This window comes from Staurois parvus, unplaced genomic scaffold (assembly GCF_062004578.1).
Source record: "Staurois parvus isolate SC_StPar_1 unplaced genomic scaffold, SC_StPar_1.0 ptg000244l, whole genome shotgun sequence".
NCBI classification, from domain to species: domain Eukaryota; kingdom Metazoa; phylum Chordata; class Amphibia; order Anura; family Ranidae; genus Staurois; species Staurois parvus.
Window position 1 is genome coordinate 6,280,600 of NW_028318040.1, and position 18,328 is coordinate 6,298,927.

General features: G+C 41.6%; 1 protein-coding gene across 1 annotated transcript in view; it reads left to right on the forward strand.

The window, feature by feature from the left end:
* The window catches only part of UBE2D3 (ubiquitin conjugating enzyme E2 D3), a 73,261-nt gene extending 55,378 nt beyond the window's left edge, over positions 1-17,883 (forward strand). The window contains exon 7 of the mRNA XM_089680534.1: positions 16,324-17,883. Coding sequence (XP_089536660.1) covers positions 16,324-16,369 — 46 coding nt within the window. The 3' untranslated portion in view covers positions 16,370-17,883. The remainder of the gene's footprint in view (positions 1-16,323) is intronic.
* Positions 17,884-18,328: the final 445 nt, after the last annotated feature.

Sequence of the window (18,328 nt, forward strand, 5' to 3'; positions counted from 1 at the left end):
CCGGATGTGGCCCTTTGCTACCTTTTATCCAGCCCTTGGGGCACTATACCTTCCACGGAGACCAACAATGGGGCTGTACTTCTTCCCATGAAACCAGTGATGGCATACTATTCTTCCCACTAATACCAATGGTGGGGCACTCCGCCTCCTACTGACAATCAACCCTGAGGCCATGGTTATTCTCACTGATGCTGGGGTCAGGACATTTTCTAACCTCACTGGCCCCAATCCGGCCCTCCTAAAGTCCGAAGGACAGTATACTGGCCTTTTGTTTCAAAAGTTTGTATACCCCTGGTTTAAGATTGAAATTAAAAAAATAATCCTGATTACCTCCGCAAAGTAATACAGTAACTAGAGCAATATAGTGTTACCATAATGTTTAAAAAAAAAAAAAAAATTTAAAGAAAAATTTACTTTCTTTTACATATTGTCACCAGTAGGTGTCCCTGATCACCACCACACCAGTTATGATGCTGTAACTGCACTGGTGGCAGTGTTAAAAAAAATAGTTGTTTTTCACAACTTTTTTTTTTTTTTTTATTCCTCGCCATGCCTCTTACTAAATACTTTGGACTGTCTACTTTCCAAAAAGGGGTAATTTTGGGGGATATTTGTACAGTCCTGGCATTTTCAGGCCTTAAGAAATTAGATCGGCTGTCAGTACATCAGGATTGATCTCTAGCTATCTTAGCTATCCAGTGCTCAGCAGAAATGAGTACACCCCTTTTTGAAGAGTAAGATTTTAATCATTAGCTCACTGAACACAAAAGTAATTTCCAAAATTTTTACAAAAGTGAGTTTTATAGAATATTTAGCTCATTACGTGAAAGTAAGATTGATATAACTTGGATTACAAAATCATTTTTGCATCAACTAATTTGAGTAAAGCTGCTGAATACACCCCACAACAAAAACTACTCCCATCTAGTATTTTGTATGATCTTCACGATTTGTAAGGGCAGCACCTAGTCTTCTAGGCATGGAATGAACAAGTTGGTGACATACTGAAAAATCTGTTTTTTGTTGTGTTTTTTTGGGGGTTTTTTTCCTCCATTCTTCAAGAACAACCTCTTTTAGAGCCTGGATGCTGGATGGAGAGTGATGCTCAACTTGTTTATTCAGAACTCCCCATAGGTGTTCGATTGGGTTCAGATCAGGAGACCTACTTGGCCACTGAATCACTTTCACCCTGTTCTTCAGAAATGCACGGCAACCAAGGGCACAGAGTGATTGTAGCATCTTCTTTCAATTTAGAGCAGTACATCTGTGAATTCATGATATCACAAATGAAATGCAGCTCTGATACCAGCAGCACTCATGCTGCCCCACAGAAGGACACTGCCACCACCATGTTTCACTGAAGGCATCATGCATTTTTCTTTGTACTCCTCACCTTTGCGATGCCGTACTGTTTTGATGTCGTCTGTTTCAAATACATTTATCTTGTTCTCATCACTTCAGAGTATAGAGTCCCAGTAGTCTTCTTTTTCATTATGGGCCCTGGCAAATTCTAGATGGGCTTTTTTGTGCATGGGCTTTAGGAGAGGCTTCCTTCATGGATGACACGCTTGCATGCCATTCCTCTGCAGTGTATGCCGTATTGTGCCACTGGAAACAATTACCCCAGTTTCTTTCTACTTGGCTAACTGCAGTGAACTTGCATGGCAATTTTTCTTCACCCCGTCTCGTCAGTAGACACTCCTGTTGAGGTGATAACTTCTGTAGACTGTCTGGACGTCTGTGAGATGGTTGCAGTTCCATCTTTGTTAAATTTTTGTATCACTTTTGCTACAGTATTCTGACTGATAAGTAAAGCTTTGCTGATCATCTTGTAGCTGTCACCTTTTTTGTGTAAAGAAATTTTCTTTCTCAGGCCTTGACACACTTCTCTTCCATGTGGTGCCATTGCTGATGGCATGAAATGGGAAGGGTTTTCTTAAATCACTTGCCTTCCAGAGGATTTACCCCCCGCCCCCCCCTTCCTGACCAGGCCATTTTTTGCGTTATGGCGCTGCATTACTTTACCTAACAATTACTCGGTCATGCAACTCTGCACCAAAATAAAATTTACAAAATTAAACAAAAAGGGAAACTATTTAGTTTTTTGGGTTTTGTTTTTACTTTTTGCTATTACACGTGTCGAAAAAACAAATTTCGTCATAAATTTAAGGCAAAATGTATTTTGCAACATGTATTTGCTAAAAATAAAATCCCACTTTGTGTAAATTGGTTTAAGTGACAGTTATAGTGTTTACAAATGGCGAAATAATAAATACTGGAATTTTTATTTTTTTACTAGTAATGGCGGCGATCAGTGACTTAAAGCGGGACTGTGGCGGGCATTCTGGCACTGGGGGTAACTGACTTGGTGTCACTGACATGCCCTGTGACGCTAATACAGTGATCAGTGCTAGTAAAAAGCACTGACACTGTACTACTGACATTGGGCAGGAAGGGGTTACCATCTGGAGTGATCAAAGGGTTAAGTGTGTGTTACTACGGGGTTGTGTCAGTGCTTTCCACTGTAAGCAGTGTGCTGGAGCCGATAGGGGAGAGAACTTTGTGTACATACAGTTCTTCCCCCCTGTCGGTATTAATTGACAGTGACCAGATAACAGCGAGTAATCACCGGCTGGGACCCGGTGATTTACAGCCGAGGCCGCGAAAGGCGGTGCAGGTACGGTGCACGCGCCCCCTTCCCGGACATGCAAAATCGCGTATATATACCTGATTTTGCACACCCCTACCACCTTGTAGAAGTGTTTCTGCTATAGGGTGGCGGCCAAGTGGTTAACGCCCTTTTATAATCAACTGTCTGCCTGTCACCTGTTTAATAATTAGACTCACCTGAATCTTTTTTTTCCTAAGACTTTCATTGGGATGTATTCATTTTATGCAGCATGGTCTTGAATTCATTTGTTAGGAAATACCTGTGTGTACAAATTAACAAATTTTGTTTGGAATCAATGGCCCGCATTTGTGGTAGTATTTTGTAGTATAGTGTACCATAGAAAATATTGATTCTGAAAGGAAAGGAAAGGTTTTCTGACAAATCTGTTTGGGTGCACTCGCTTATGCTGAGCAATGTGTGTGATGGGTAATACATCTGTCTCTGTTTGGTGAAAGTAACCCAAATCACACAAACAACAAAGAAATTTAACAGTATACAGGGATGTTGAATTTGTATCGCCCGAAACCACGGACATATAGTTCTGGGCACTGGGCAGGTAATTTTTTTTTTTTTGTTTTGTTTTTTTTTTTTTTTTACCTTTTAGCCCTGCTGTGGACAAGCAGCAGGGCTCACCTGTTGGGTGGAAGCATTCAGGCGACTGCGCTGCTGCCCGATTGCTTCTACGCAGCCCACAGTGCCTGCCTCTTCCTTCCCATGTGAACCTCCCCTCTTGTGAAGGCTTCGCTTGCTCATCTGCTGGCCCGGGACCGGTTCACCGCTGTCTGCAAGAGGGGAGGGTGGAGAGCAGACATATCTCCTCCCCTCCCCTTCTCCAGACTCGGAAGTGACGTTATGATGCCACTTCCGGGTCCCCGTTGACAGATTTTTTTCTTGCCATAGAGGCCAGGAAAGAATGTAATGCGGTACGATGTGCACTGCATTATTCAGTGGAGTACAGGGGAGACATGCAGGGTCTTTTAGATCTTTAATGTCTCAATAAAGAGAACCTGTCACCAAAAATCATCACATAGGGGACTTTGTCCCCTATGTGATGGCAAAATTGAGCAAAAATTTTTTTCTTGTTTTTGATTGTAAAAAGTTGGTTACACAAAAGCACATGCGTACATAAAAGCACGCTCTGGGGCGTCTATGCATGAAAACGTAGTTTGCAATACACATATTGCATATCGCCGCACACGCCAGAATGAGCAATAATTCTAGTACGAGACATCCTCCGTAACACTATACTGATGACCTATAAGGGTCTTGAAAAAGTATTGCCTTTAGAAAATATAGGGTACTGAAGTCAGTCGCCATTTCACGAGCACATTCTAATTTAAGGTTTGACATGATGGATATCTATTTACTTGGTTCAACCTCATATTTTACAAAAAATAGGGTAATTTATTTTTTATTTTTATTTTTTTTTTTTTTTGCCCTAAAATGATCAAGTGCATTTTTTACTGAAAATGTGCAGTAATATCATGTGACATTAAATTCAAACTACCACTATGTTATTCTCTAGGGTGTCTGCTTTAAGGAAATGTTTTGCGTAATCTTCAAACCTAAAATTATTTTTTACATTTGTGCAGGAAATGCAAAAATGGCTCTGGCAGTGAACGGGATAAAGGATAAGCCCGACACTGCCCTTTCCTGAGGAACACCCGATCGATGCTCGTTACACTGCAAGTTCTCTTGCCTCCCTGCTAGTCCCTGGGTGCGGTGCTGCAGACAGGCGGGGAGGAGGAGATGAACAGCGTAATGTTAAAAATATTAAATGTGCAAGTCGCCATAAAGCCCCTTTTTTGTTTTAAAAGTCCCACATAATCCTAAAAGCACCTTCAGATTTAAATACGGTTTTGGTTCAAATGTTTTTTCTTATTTTTATCTGGACAAGTAGATTGTCATAATAGAAGTTGATTGGAACCCCAATTTAGTCGCTGGACAAGTGGCTTTTTCAAAAAATTCCACACCCCTGAGAATACTTTTTTTTTTTTTTCTTCAATATAAAATGCTATCACTCCATCTCCCCCACAATTTTTGTTTTTATTGTTTAGCAAAAAAAAAAAAACCCAGTGGTTTAACCTCTTCCCGCCCAGCCTATGGCAAAAACCCCTACCTTTCCGGGTGGATGCCATAGGGCATCCTTTCGGGCATGCGCAGTTTACGTGCCTGCAGAGCCGCGCAGCGGCGCAATCTATCACCGGCTGTGCACCTTGGACACGGCCGATGACAGATCTGAGTACCGGCCCTGTTGCCAGTACCATGTGACCTGCTGTGACCAATCACAGTAGGTCACATGACAGTTGTATACAATGGATGGCTTCATTCATGCCATCCATTGTATACTAGTGTGTCTAGCTGTGAATGGTCATAGCGATCACATGCACAAGCTGGGCCAATCACAGCCCAGCTGTGTCATGTGATTAGCTGTGGCCAAATCACAGCTAAGCACAAAAAACAACTTAAAACCCTGAATGAATCTATGTCATTCAGGTAAATGCTTGCTTATAGCAAAGTAATTCTTTGCCATAAGCAAATTGTGTGGGGGAAAAAAAAAAATTACTGATCACTTCCCCAAAGTAGTACAATGTTACTATGGGAACATTGTACTACTTTGCTCATAGTGAAATATGAAAAAAAACTCGCCATGCCTCTTATGAAGTACGTCGGACTGTCTACTCTGCAAAAAGGGGTCATTTGGGGGATATCTGTACTGTTCTGACATTCTTGGACCTCAAGAAATTAGATTGGCTGTCAGTACTTCAGGATTGATCAATATTCAGATCTATACCATAGTTTGTGAACTCTATAACTTCCCTACACTCTAAATCATAACTACTAATTTGGGATATTTTCACCAAAGACATGTAGCAGAATACATGTCTGCCTAAATTTATGAAGAACAATTTATTTGTAAACTTTTATAACAGAAACAAAGAAAAACGTGTTTTTTCAAAATGTTCTTTTTTTTTTTTTTTTTTTTAGCAGAAAATAAAAACCCCAGTGTTGATTAAATACCACCAAAAGAAAGCTCTAGTTGTGTGAAGAAAATGATAAAATTTTCGTTTGGGTGCAATGTTGTATGACCGCGCAATTGTCATTCAAAGTGTGAGAGCGCTGAAACCTGAAAATTGGCCTGGCAGGAAGGGGGTAAAAATGCCCGGTATGGAAGAGGTTAACTAGTTGCTGACCACAGATAACCAATTGACGGCTGCACTGTGGCCAGCCAGTTCTGGGAGGGCATCATATGACATCCTCCAAGAATGTGCTCTCCTACGCGCCCCCGGCGATCTCTGTGATCGCTGTCCTATGGTCATAGCTGATCACGTGATGTGGTAAAAGTCCAATCACAGCATCCTTTTACCACGTGATCAGCCGTGTCCAATGACACGCTGATCACTGGGAAATGCAATTGCCGTTCTCGGCTGCACTTTCCTCACGCTGTCAGAGCGTGAGGAAAGTACTGCCGAGAACAGGCAGTTGTCAGAGCAAGGATCGGCGCCCAGCAGTGGCGCCAGTCAGTGCCACCAATCAGTGCAGCCTCATCAACGCACATCAGTGAAGGAGAAAAATTACCTGTTTGCAAAATGTTATTATAGAAACAAAGAATTTTTTTTTTTTTAATTTTTTGCTTTTTTTTTTTTGTTTATACTGCAAAAAGTAAAACGCCCATCGGTGAGTAAATACCACCAAAAGAGAGCTCTATTTATGAGAAAGTTAGAAAAATTTTATATGGGTATAATGTTGCATGACCATGCAATTGTCATTCAAAGTGCGACAGCGCTGAAAGCTGAAAATTGGCCTGGTAAGGATGGGGGTTTAAGTGCCCGGTAGGCAAGTGGTTAAATACCACCAAAAGAAAGCTTTTTGTGTGAAAAATAATTTCATTTGGGTACAGTGTTGCATGACCAAGCAATTGTCATTCAGAGTGCAACAGTGCTGAGAGCTATAAATTTGCCTGAGGAGGAAGAGGGTAGAAGTGCCTGGTTTTGAAGTGGTTAATATATTCAAATTTCTTTTTTTTTTTTTTTGGTGACAGTATCAGGTTTTCTAAATGTGATAGTGTTTGTGTGTCTGCATATTTTTTTTTTTATTTTTTTTTTTTTATTTTTTTTTAGGTAGCTTGTTCCAAAAGCTATGTGTTTAAATTGTTAGGTACAATAGGCTAGCAAGAGAATGGACAGAAAAATACGCTATGTCTTAGGGCTCGTTCACACTAGGCTGTTTTGCCAACGCTTGCCAAACGCCCCTATAGCGTTTGGCAAGCGTTGGTCCGGCGTTTGCCGAGCGTTTTTTAACGCTCGGCAAACGCTCCGCAAATGCCGCATGCGCGGTTTAGCGGAGGTTGCTAGGCGTTTGCCGAGCGTTAATAACGCCCCACAAACGCCTATAATGCAGTTTGAGTGGTGTTACCGCTCCGCAAACGCCCCGCAAACGCGTCGCAACCGCACCGCAAACGCCGGCCGGGCGTTTGCGGAGCGGCACCATAGACGAGAATAGGAGGCTTCAAAGCCTCCTGACTCGTCCAGAGGTGTCCGTTTTGCCGCGACGCGACGCAAACGCTCCCGTTAGAACAGCACCATGTGCTGTAATGTGCAGAATTGGCAGAGGCGTTTGGGAAGCGGTAAAAACGCTTCCCAAACGCCTCTCTGCCGCCTGCACACAAGGCTAGTGTGAACGTAGCCTTAGGGTAAGCGTTTTGGAAATCTTGCAATATTGAGTGATGCATGGATTTAGGGAACTTTTTTTTCCCATGCACCTGTGAGGGTCTGTTGGTTTCGTGTCTGTTGGAATTCTATGCTGCTGCATGGCTAATCAGTTAACTGGCAATTTGCAGATGCCTGCAACAAATCAAAAAGCAGCTAATTGACCCGTGTATGGAATTCTTGTTGATGTCTGTAGAACTTATAAAGTGTGTTGTGTTTTTTTTGTTTTGTTTGTACCTGCTGACTTCTGTAGTGTGCACTTTTGTTACTTCAATGTGAATACTAGGGTATAAAATTAACCAGAACTCCCTGTTTGATTTGGATAATGCACAGAAATAATGCTTTTTTTTTTTCTTTGTAAATGCATACACACATTGCTTAACTTCCAGTGTGTATGTACCCTAGGTTCTAAATTATTCAGTATTTATAAAGCGCCAATAGTTTGCTCAGCGCTGTACATTACAAAGGGGGACACAACATGTGACAGAACAATACCAATACAATGCAAAACATGAGGGGATTGAGGGCCCTGCTCTTTCGAGCTTACAATCTAAATGCTGTATCATGATGAACATTGGAGACCACCTAAGAGCATGTGTCAGCAGGCTTCAGTGGGCAAATGCAGCATGTTTCAGCATTTCTGAGAGCGTTCATAATTCCTTTCTTTTGCACTTGACCAGCTTCGGCTGCTTTTTGCACTCTTGTAAGCTTGTATGGGGAAATAGTTCTGAAGTCAACACTGGCCCTGAAACATTGTATGTGGTTCTTATATTATATTAATATATAGCATCTGTTACCTGTGTATCTTAGTGGTTGGAAAGCATGAAGGTTTTTTTACCTTAATGCATTCTCTGCGTTAACATAAAAAAAACCTTCAGTATGCAGCTACCCCTAGCCCCCTCTTATACCTAAATGAGCCTGATCTGGATCCAGCAATGTGTTTGAGCAGAGGCTATCTCTGTGCTACCTTGTCATTGGCTCAAACAGCAGTGGGAGCCATAAAATGACCATTTACAATCACTTTTATTGTACAGTACACAGGCTTGTTCTTTCAGGTGACTGGACACTGGGAAGGTATTTGAGGACACACCCCTGATCACTTGCTCTCTAACCCTTCCCCTTTAAGTTTTCAGTTTTTCACTAGTGTGCCAAGTTGATTGGCCTCTCTTCCTTTACTGAGACACAATTCTTAGCCTAGCTACTTTGTTTTTCTATCTTTTTTTATCTTTGAATTCTTAAAATTCAACTCCTCACTGCCTTGCAATGCCACAAATTGAAGCCGTGCATCTGGATCAGTGCAACCTCTGTAAACCATGGGACCTGTACCCAAACCCGATGATGCAGAGGTGGCCTATAATATTTTGGGCATTTGCTGTGCATGGGTGTTCACCTTGGCAACTTATGTAGTTTGTTGCAGGATCCTTTTCAGGTCCAGGACTGGTCCATTCCTATGGAACCCAGTCCCTAAAGACCACTTCAGGTTTATGACATCCATGACTGGTGAAGCATGGACTTTTTATATACAGTATAGCATCATAAACTGGTAAGAGTCACTCTGTATGCTTCTGACCATTACTGTTTGAAGACTGAGGCGATTTGAAATGGTGCAAATTTTCTGATTTTTATGCTAAAAACATAACCTATCAGAGCTTAGTCTTAGGTGGGTGACCAGGTGTGACATCACACAATAGATTGCAGTTTCCCTGCACTTCTGCCTAGAGCCCTTTATAGGGTACTCGGACACTTCCTACCGCCCTTTTGTAATAAGGATTCGTAACAGGATGGTCTATACCAGGGGTATTGAATTAAAATTCAATGAGGTCCGGTTACTAAAATTTTCTTCTGGCTGAGGTCCAAATAGGGTATGCCCCCTTACATTAGGTGTCGCCATCAGAGTGCAACTTTACATTATATATTCCCATCACATCAGATGTGCCTATCAGCGTGCTCCTTTACATCAGGTATCCCCATCACATTGCCACCTTACATCAGGTATTCCTGTCAGAGTGCCCCTTTACACCCTATTGCCCCCATCAGAGTGCCCCTTTACACCCTATTGCCCCCATCAGAGTGCCCCTTTACACCCTATTGCCCCCATCAGAGTGCCCCTTTACACCCTATTGCCCCCATCAGAGTGCCCCTTTACACCCTATTGCCCCCATCAGAGTGCCCCTTTACACCCTATTGCCCCCATCAGAGTGCCCCTTTACACCCTATTGCCCCCATCAGAGTGCCCCTTTACACGCAAAAGGGGCACTCTGATGGGGGTATCCATCCCCCATCCATACCATGCCAAAATATTTTTTAAAATGCAATCAGGGAGGTCAGGAAGGGGGGGACGAGCGAGTGCCCTTCCCCAAACCATATTAGGCCACGTGCCTTCAACATGGGGGGTTGCTTTGGGGCAGGGGGTGTCTCCCCCTTCCTCCAAAGCACCTTGTTCCCATGTTGTTGGGGACAGGGGCCTCTTCCCTACAACCCTGGTTGGTGGTTGTGGGGGTCTGCGGGCAGGGGGCTTATCAGAATCTAAAAGATCCGTCCCCCCCCATGTGAATGAGTATGGGGTACATGGTTCCGATACTCATTCACAAAAAGTGTACTGTGAAAAAAGACAGGACACTGTTTGACAAGTCCTTTATTAAAAGAACAAACAAAAAATGTCCCCCACAATAGATCCAACGTCAATCACTATGCCCACCGCCGACCCAAAAAAGGCTCCGCCTCCGATGATGGCTCCCGCCGTCTGCCTGCTCCAGTGATTTGACCGTCCTTAAATAGGTAAGGGGCAGGGCCACCTGGGGACATCACCTGAGCGACCCCGCCCCATTGATGTCACATGGGGTGTGGTCACATGGGGTGTGGTCACATGCATGATGTCCCCCGGGTTCCCTGCCCCTTACCTATTTAAGAACTGTCAAACCACTGGAGCAGGCAGACAGCGGGATCCATTGTCTTAAGTGAAGCTTGTTTTTTTTCAGGTCGGAAAACTGTGGGGGACATTCTTTTAGTTTCTTTTAATAAAGGACTTGTCACAGACCGTATCCTGGTTTTTTTTTTTTCACACTACACTGTTTTTTGTGAATGAGTATTGGGACCATGTACATGGGGGGGCTTGGATCTGAGGGCCACCTTGTTAAAGGGGGCTTCCAGATTCTGATAAGCCCCATGCCTCTAGACCCCCACAACCACCAGCCAGAGTTGTGGGTAGGAGGCCCTTGTGGGTAGAGTTGTGGGTAGGAGGCCCCCCTACCCCAAAGCACCCCCCCCATGTTGAGGGCATGTGGCCTTGTACAGTTCGGAGGGGGGGGGATGCCATCTCGTCGTCGTCCCCCCCCCCCCCCCCCCCCACTTTCCTGATCTGCCGGGCTGCATGCTCAGATAAAGGGTATGGTATGGATTTTGGGAGGGACACCCACGTGTTTTTTGTTTAATTTTGACATGGGAGTTCCCCTCAAAATCCATACCAGACTCTAAGAGCTTGGTATGGATGGGAGGGGGGACTCCACACTGTTTTTATATTTTTTTTTTATTGCTGGCAATTTTACATTCAGTTGACCATGGGGAACCCTGCTGACAGCTGAAACATTCATACATGGTTGTCACTACTAAAATACTGCCTGACTTGATGAAAACTCGTGCGGTATTTTGGTAGTGTTTACTTTTTTCTGACCTCAGAAATGGATTAATTGGTTTTCAGTGCATTCCTATGGGAAAAGGCATTTAGGTTTATGAATTTTTCACTATACAAAAAGTCACACAGAGCAAATTAAAATCGTAAACCGAGGTGTGTTTGAAAACACATCGGATCTCAATAGGGAAAAAGATGCTCTCTACACATACAAAGTGTTCCTTTAAATTTTTTTGAGGGTGTGTATGTGTACAATTTTTTTTTTTGCATTACCTATTGTGACTCCATTGGCCCCGAGGGAGCTGATAACTCAACAAGCCTTTTCCTCCCCCTCCTGCTGTTGCAGTTACATTGTACCATTTGTGACCGTATAGTCTGTTCACCGTTGCTATTTGGATATTTCCATTTTCAGTGTTTTGCATTTATGCGTTAACTGGGGATGTACCTCCTAAATCTTCTGTGGTCTACTCTTTTGAATGAGCCTAATATAGTGGTGTTACTAAAGAATCCTGTCTCTTGCATTATTCCATATTGTTGAAATGTGTGAACCCAGTGTGTCAGAAGGCTTGCAAGGTCAGGGCAACATCTGGGGACAAGCATTATCAAGTGGCCCCTGCGGTGGTAGTGCAGCATACATATTCTCATTTATCCTCTATCCTTTTTGGGCTGTGTACTGACAGAAAATCGCTTCCAGTTTGTCGGACTGCCCTTTTTGCAAATCTCCTGAGCTTTTACGCACTCATTCCTCCAGATTGGTGGTAGTTTTCTGGGTTTTTCTGCATCAGGCCTCATTGCCTCAGGTGTGTAAAGCCACCACTTTGCCTGTGCCCTGTACTGGACTCAAGGTAAGGAGTTTACTGCCAAGGCAAAATTCTGTTTTTGTAATCTATACTTTGGAAAGATCATTTTTACTGTACGTGGTTTAAAATAAACTTTTGTGGTGTACTCTAGTGTGCAGCAATTAAATCAGAGCTGAAGACAAAACATTAATTTTAGATAGAGTAAGAGAGGCATATAAACCTCTGTGGGTTTTTTCTTTGGGGGGGGGGAGGGGGGGTCGCCATGTTCCAATGGGGAGATATCCCTTCATTTCCTGTCCTGTTGCCAAAACGGGAAGTGAGGAAATCTTTCCAAAGTGACACACACCTTAAACTAGACATGCTGTCTGAACCCTCTCCACTCTGTCCAAAACTCATGTTTTTCGTGTTATTGTGTATACATTATACAGTGATATGGCATTAGTATTGCTTAAAGACCTGTTAAATTGGACTAATAAAAGCACACTATTTAATATTAACCATTGCGTCCTATCTGCCAGTAATGGGGGGGGGGATTAATTTAGCATCACAGATGCTAATAAAATGTTATGGTGGCTGTACACTAGACAAATCGTTTGAAAATCTGTTGTTTGGACAGTTCATTTTTAATGGGTACAAATCAAAAATCAGTAGTGACGTTTTTGAGCTAATAAAAAAAAATCAAAGGAATAATTTGGAAAACTTGTGCTAAAAAGACTGATAAATGGAAAGGTTAATGGTATCTCGCCCCTTAAAAATCTAACTGTTGGTACTGCGTATGTGGCCCAAAAAAAGAAAAAACTGATGTCCATTGAACGATATTTCTTTTGACATTTGGTCATAATATGGCAATATTGTTTGCTCTCATGACCATTTGTTTATTTTTCAAAAACCCCCTTTTGAATGACTTTTTGACTAGTGTATGGCTTGCATTAAAATGAAGCCAAATGTTTGTCAAAGAAGTTGCCTTGTTTGAAACCTTTTCTTTGGTCTAGACCTGTCGTGTTCAGTCCAGATCCTTTTTGTTTACGTGCTTAGCAAGCTAATTTTGTCAAATTGCCCACCGACTGTTCTCCAGCATCTTTAGGTTATCACCGTGACTGCCAGAGCTAGAGTCCCAGGTTAGACCTTAAAATCCCAGGTGCCTATTTGGAAATGGGAGACGGAAGATGTGAAAGTTATCAATGTATGATACAACTGAGTATGCAACACAGAGTAGAACAAGGAAGAAAAGTACTTATCTGCCCTGTCGGGAGAGATAGGTGATTGGCTGCTTTAGCTTTCATCTTCTCTTGTGTGATAAAAATGACTGTACTGACCTCTAGCGAGAATGCTAGTTTGTTGGTTGCCATACTGTTCTAGTGGTTTTAAAGTGATTCTAAAGGATGAAAAAAAAAGTCTACTTACCTGCTGTGTGCAGTGGTTTTGCACAGAGCAGCTTGAATACTCTTCTCTGGTCCCCCGCCGGTGCTCCTGGCCCCTCCCTCCTGTCGGATGCCCCCTCAGCAAGCAGCTTGCTATGGGGGCAACTGAGCATGCGCAGTCTCCAGCCACAGTTCCGTGTGTACGTTAACACGCGGAGTTGCGGCTCAGCCCTGTCCCCTCTCACCCACACTGTAATTAGCCCTCCACCAAACTTTACACTTGCAATAGAAAAACATATAAGTGGAAAAAGCGCCAAAAGATGTTCTTATATAAACCAGATTAACACAAGCTACTAAACCTTACCCTTAAAACAAAGGTTACAATAATAAAACAGGGTAGCGCTACTATCAAATTAAATGTACAGATTAAATGGTGATAAAAATTAAATGTGATAAAAAATTATATGTGACCAAAAAATGTCTGAGAATATTTTCTTTCCATCAACAGTGAACAATGTCCATCACCACAAAACCAATCTGTGCAAATCCACCACCAACAGAAATGGATAAACTCACCAGAGCAAATTGTAAGTTAAATTATGAACCAGCAATTGCACTTCTTTGCTCAGGGAGCAATACTCTGCAGGCAGACTCAGCGGTGACCAGCTTGTAAAATCATTTCACTCTCAGCTTATTGGTGTAAGACTCTGCAGGCCAGGGAGACCCAGATATCCAGACACTTATTTATATATATTTATATATATATCCTATTTGGGAGCAATACTCTGGAGGATTTCGCTGCTGAGTTCATAGATCTGCAGAGTATTGCTCCCAAATAGGATACATAAAAATAAGTGGATATCTGGGTCTCCCTGGCCTGCAGAGTATTACACAAATAAGCTGAGTGAAATGATTTGACAAGCTGGTCACCGCTGAGTCTGCCTGCAGAGTATTGCTCCCAGAGCAAAGAAGTGCAATTCTATTTTAACTGGCAATTTGCTCTGGTGAATTTATCCATTTCTGTTGGTGGTGGATTTGCACAAATTGGTTTTATGGTGATGGACGTTATTCACTGTCGATGGAAAGAAAATATTCTGACATTTTTTGGTCACATATAATTTTTTATCACTATTTAATTTGTACATTTAATTTGATAGTAGCGCTGCCTTTTCTGTTGTATTATTGTAACCTTTATTTTAAGGGTAATGTTTAGCAGCTTGTGTTAATCTGGTATTTATATAAGAAAAATCTTTTGGTGCTTTTTCCACTTATGTTTTTCTATTTCAAGTAAAAAGTTTGGTGGAGGGGTGATTTATGGTGTGGGGTTGTCTTTGAGGGGTTGGGCTTGGCCCCTTAGTTCCAGTGAAGGGAACTCTTAAGGCATCAGCGTACCAAGACAATTTCATGCTCCCAACTTTGTGGGAACAGTTTTTGGGGATGGCCCGTTCCTGTTACAACATGACTATGCACCAGTGCACAAAGCCAGGTTCATAAAGACATGGATGAGTGGGTTTGGGGTGGAGGAACTTAATTGGCTTGCACAGAATTATGACCTCAACCCAATAGAACACCTTTAAGATGAATAAGAGTGGAGACTGCAAGCCAGACCTTCTTGCCTGACATCAGTGCCTGACCTCACAAATGCGCTTCTGGAAGAATGGTCAAACTTTCCCCATAGACAGTCTCCTAAACCTTGTGGACAGCCTTCCTAGAAGAGTTGAAGCTTATAGCTGCAAAGGGTGGCCAACTCAATATATAACCCTATGGACTAAGACTGGGAAGCCATTAAAGTTAATGTATGTGTAAAGGCAGGCATCCCAATACAATATATTTTTACAATATAGTGTATCCTTTATTTGCTCCTCTGAACTGTGGGCCACACCCACCTCTTTGTTGACATGCTGCAGTGTGGACAATAGCTCATTGGAGTAAAGTTCAGAATTCCACTAGAGATGAGTACATGGACTTTCTGTAACATGCCTTTTTGGCCTTTGCACACTCAGAATGTAATTGAGGGAACATGAAGGTTGGAAATATGCCTTTCTTGTGTATTTTTTACCTTCTGTATTTTCAATATAAAGCTCGTGCACATTTCACATGTAGTGGTCCGCTTTCTTGCACATTGACACGCATTTTGATTGGACGTTAAACCATCAGGTTAATTTTCATAGGTGTTTTTCCAGTCTTGTGTAGAGCATGCTGTTATTGGAGTTTGCCTACACATGAATGTGAAAAAAAAAAAAAAACACTTGGAGGAACTACACTGTATCGGAGCGCCACAAATCAGAAGCGCCGTTCAAGTCCTTTTTAATATTTAAAGCAAACTCACCCATTCATCCATGTCTCGATGCTTTATTTTGCTGAAAAACCACTTAGAAAAACACCACTCTAGCATTTCTTGTGGCCTTCTTGAGTTAGGGCAGATGATTCATATAGCATTTACTTTGTATCAAGGGGACCTAACAGTTATGGTCTCTTTAAGAGCTTTTAATGCCAGGTCTGTTTTTAAAAGAAGTATGGAGTTTAAAAACCAACATACATTATTCTCAACTAGGTTGATGACAGGATCAATTTGGAGCTACATCTGTCCCCTGGTGGCTCTGCACAGAGAACTGAGCAATTAAATTGATGATTGCACAGTTCTCCCCCTCCTTCTCTGAGTAGAGAGCGGTGATTGTCCATCTATGGCTCTCTGCTCTGCCCTTCATGGTCACTGGAGTGCTGGGCTGTGGAGGGAATGGGAGAGGCTGGCTCAAGCTCTGAGCGGATTCTGAGAACCTGAGCCAGGTGTTGGTCCAGGTTTCTACGTGGATCCTGACCATATGACAGTTCTTTCAGAGCCTGAACCAGCTCTGCTGCCAGCCCACAGCAGGCTTTAGCAAAACTATAATTCTCTAATGAACAATGACATTTGCTCATTATACAGTTCTTTTAGTAAGTAAATGCTTTTCGATTAACCTTGTTGTACCTGATACTTCATAGGAATACTTGTATTGTTTGCATTGCTAGCAAAAGTAGTAATTTTTGACCCATGTAAAAAGCAATTGCCAAGCTGTTATTTAGATGTGATTTTTAGGATTGAAATGCATGTGACTTTTTTGATTGTCTTCTTTTTTTTTTTTTTTTTTTTTTTCTTTTGTGTAATTTTTTCCAGGTACAACAGAATAGCCCGGGAATGGACTCAGAAATATGCTATGTGATGCTACCTTCAAGTCTGAATAAACCTGCATTATAGCTGGAATAAACTTTAAATTACTGTTTTCCCCTCCCTTTCAGACCTCATCTACTTACCTTCCCCTCTCTATTTTTTTTTTTTTTTTTTTAATTTTTTTTTTTTTTTCGTGCTGCCTCCCTTCATGCACATGCTCACATGGGAAGACTTTTAGCTCAATATTGGACAGAAACTGCTCTAGACTGTCAAGTAGTTACCAGAATACAATTGCCCAAGATTCATAATTGTATCAAACGGAGCATGTGTTAAAATGTGGCCAATGTCTTCACCGTAACTTGGTTATGAGACTAAATCCATCTTTCATTTCTCACTGAAATGGTGAAGATAGCGCCTCTGTTTGGGCTAGGGAGGGGAAGGTGCTAAGCAGAAATAAATTAAACAAAAACAATGCCCAGTTGTCATTGTAGAATACAGGACCATGGAATTGCTCTGGATATTTTGGTCAAACCCTTCAGCTATTTCAGACTTCATGATGTACTTTATGCTCATAACTGATGTTTGGGTGGCGAGTTGGTGAAATTTATATAGCGGAACAGAAGTAATGTATTTTATGCATGTCAATAAATATGACAAATTGAAATTGGAAGGTGAAACCCCATTTAATAACAGGATCAAAAGTTTTGTAATTTTTCATTGAGAATTTTTTTTTTTTTGGAGGCCGAGCTATTAGTTGATCTATCTTCCAAACACTGTTAATATAGCACTGAATAAAACAATTCAAGCGTCAATGGATGACTGATCAACTAATAGCTCTGTTAGTCTTTATTCTTCAATAAAGTTGCATAAACCAATTTGTTAGCAGCCTGAATTAATCAATGTTTGCAACCTTACTTTCTTTGTAAATTCAAGAAATGTGTGTGTGTGTGTATATAAAGTATGGATTTTGTTCTGTTTGACGTCAAATGATAGTGTAAAGTTCACAAGAACAAAAATATTTTTTTCTCTGTTCTTTTAAAGTTGTTTAAATCGGCGTAGTATCATAAGCAGAATTGGCTTCTGCCCTTCCTGGGTAGAAATTACAACTGGTATTGACTGGCTGAGGAGGGGTTATTGTGATTTAAAGTTTACTGGTCACGTTAACACTCAACGTTCATGGTATCTTATTTAATAGGTTTTTACTGAACTCTGCAACATTCTGCTGGTGACAGCTATCAACCCACTTATAATGTGTGGTTGGCACGATCAGAACTTGGTGAAAGCTCACACGGCCGTACTAATTTTCCACGACAGAATCCTGCTTGGCCATTGGCATGGGGGACTGGTGTCGTGAAGCTTGTTTAAAAGTGATATATTTTTTTTTTTTTTTTTTTTTCTTCCTTGTGGGATGTTCTTTAGATCGAAAGGATTATTTGCTCTGCTGTTTACAAAATACGTATTTTAGTGCAAACGACAAGTTTAATCTCTAGATGACTTATCATGAATGAATAAAAGCAGTACTGTTGTTTTTTCATTTCACAATAAAAAGCTGTCTGTGCCACTTTAGTTCCTCCCTTTTTCTTAAAACTGGAATATCCTTAGCGTATATAAACAGGCCGTAAATGTGACTTAGGGCGCTAAAAATTAGGCGGCATAATGCTGAAAGTAATAGGGTTTGCTTGGTTAGGACAGACACAAGTGAATTTTTAATTGGTTTATCTATATGGTGGCATTGCATGCTGACATGAGGCTCTAGCAGCTTGCAGAGCCGGAGCAATGCCTCCTAATCTATTTTTTTTTTTCTTTTCCCCTAGTTTTCAGATACAAGGATAGGAAAAAAATAACCTTGCTGATTTTATTTGCTCAAAGCTGGAAAGAGTTGACAAAGCAGAACACTTGTCAACATATGACCATCTACTCCCAAACAACCCCCTTCTCCCCCTTGTTTTTTTTTTTTAATTATTTTAAATCTTATTTACACTTCAAAATACTGAGGCATACACCCCCCCAT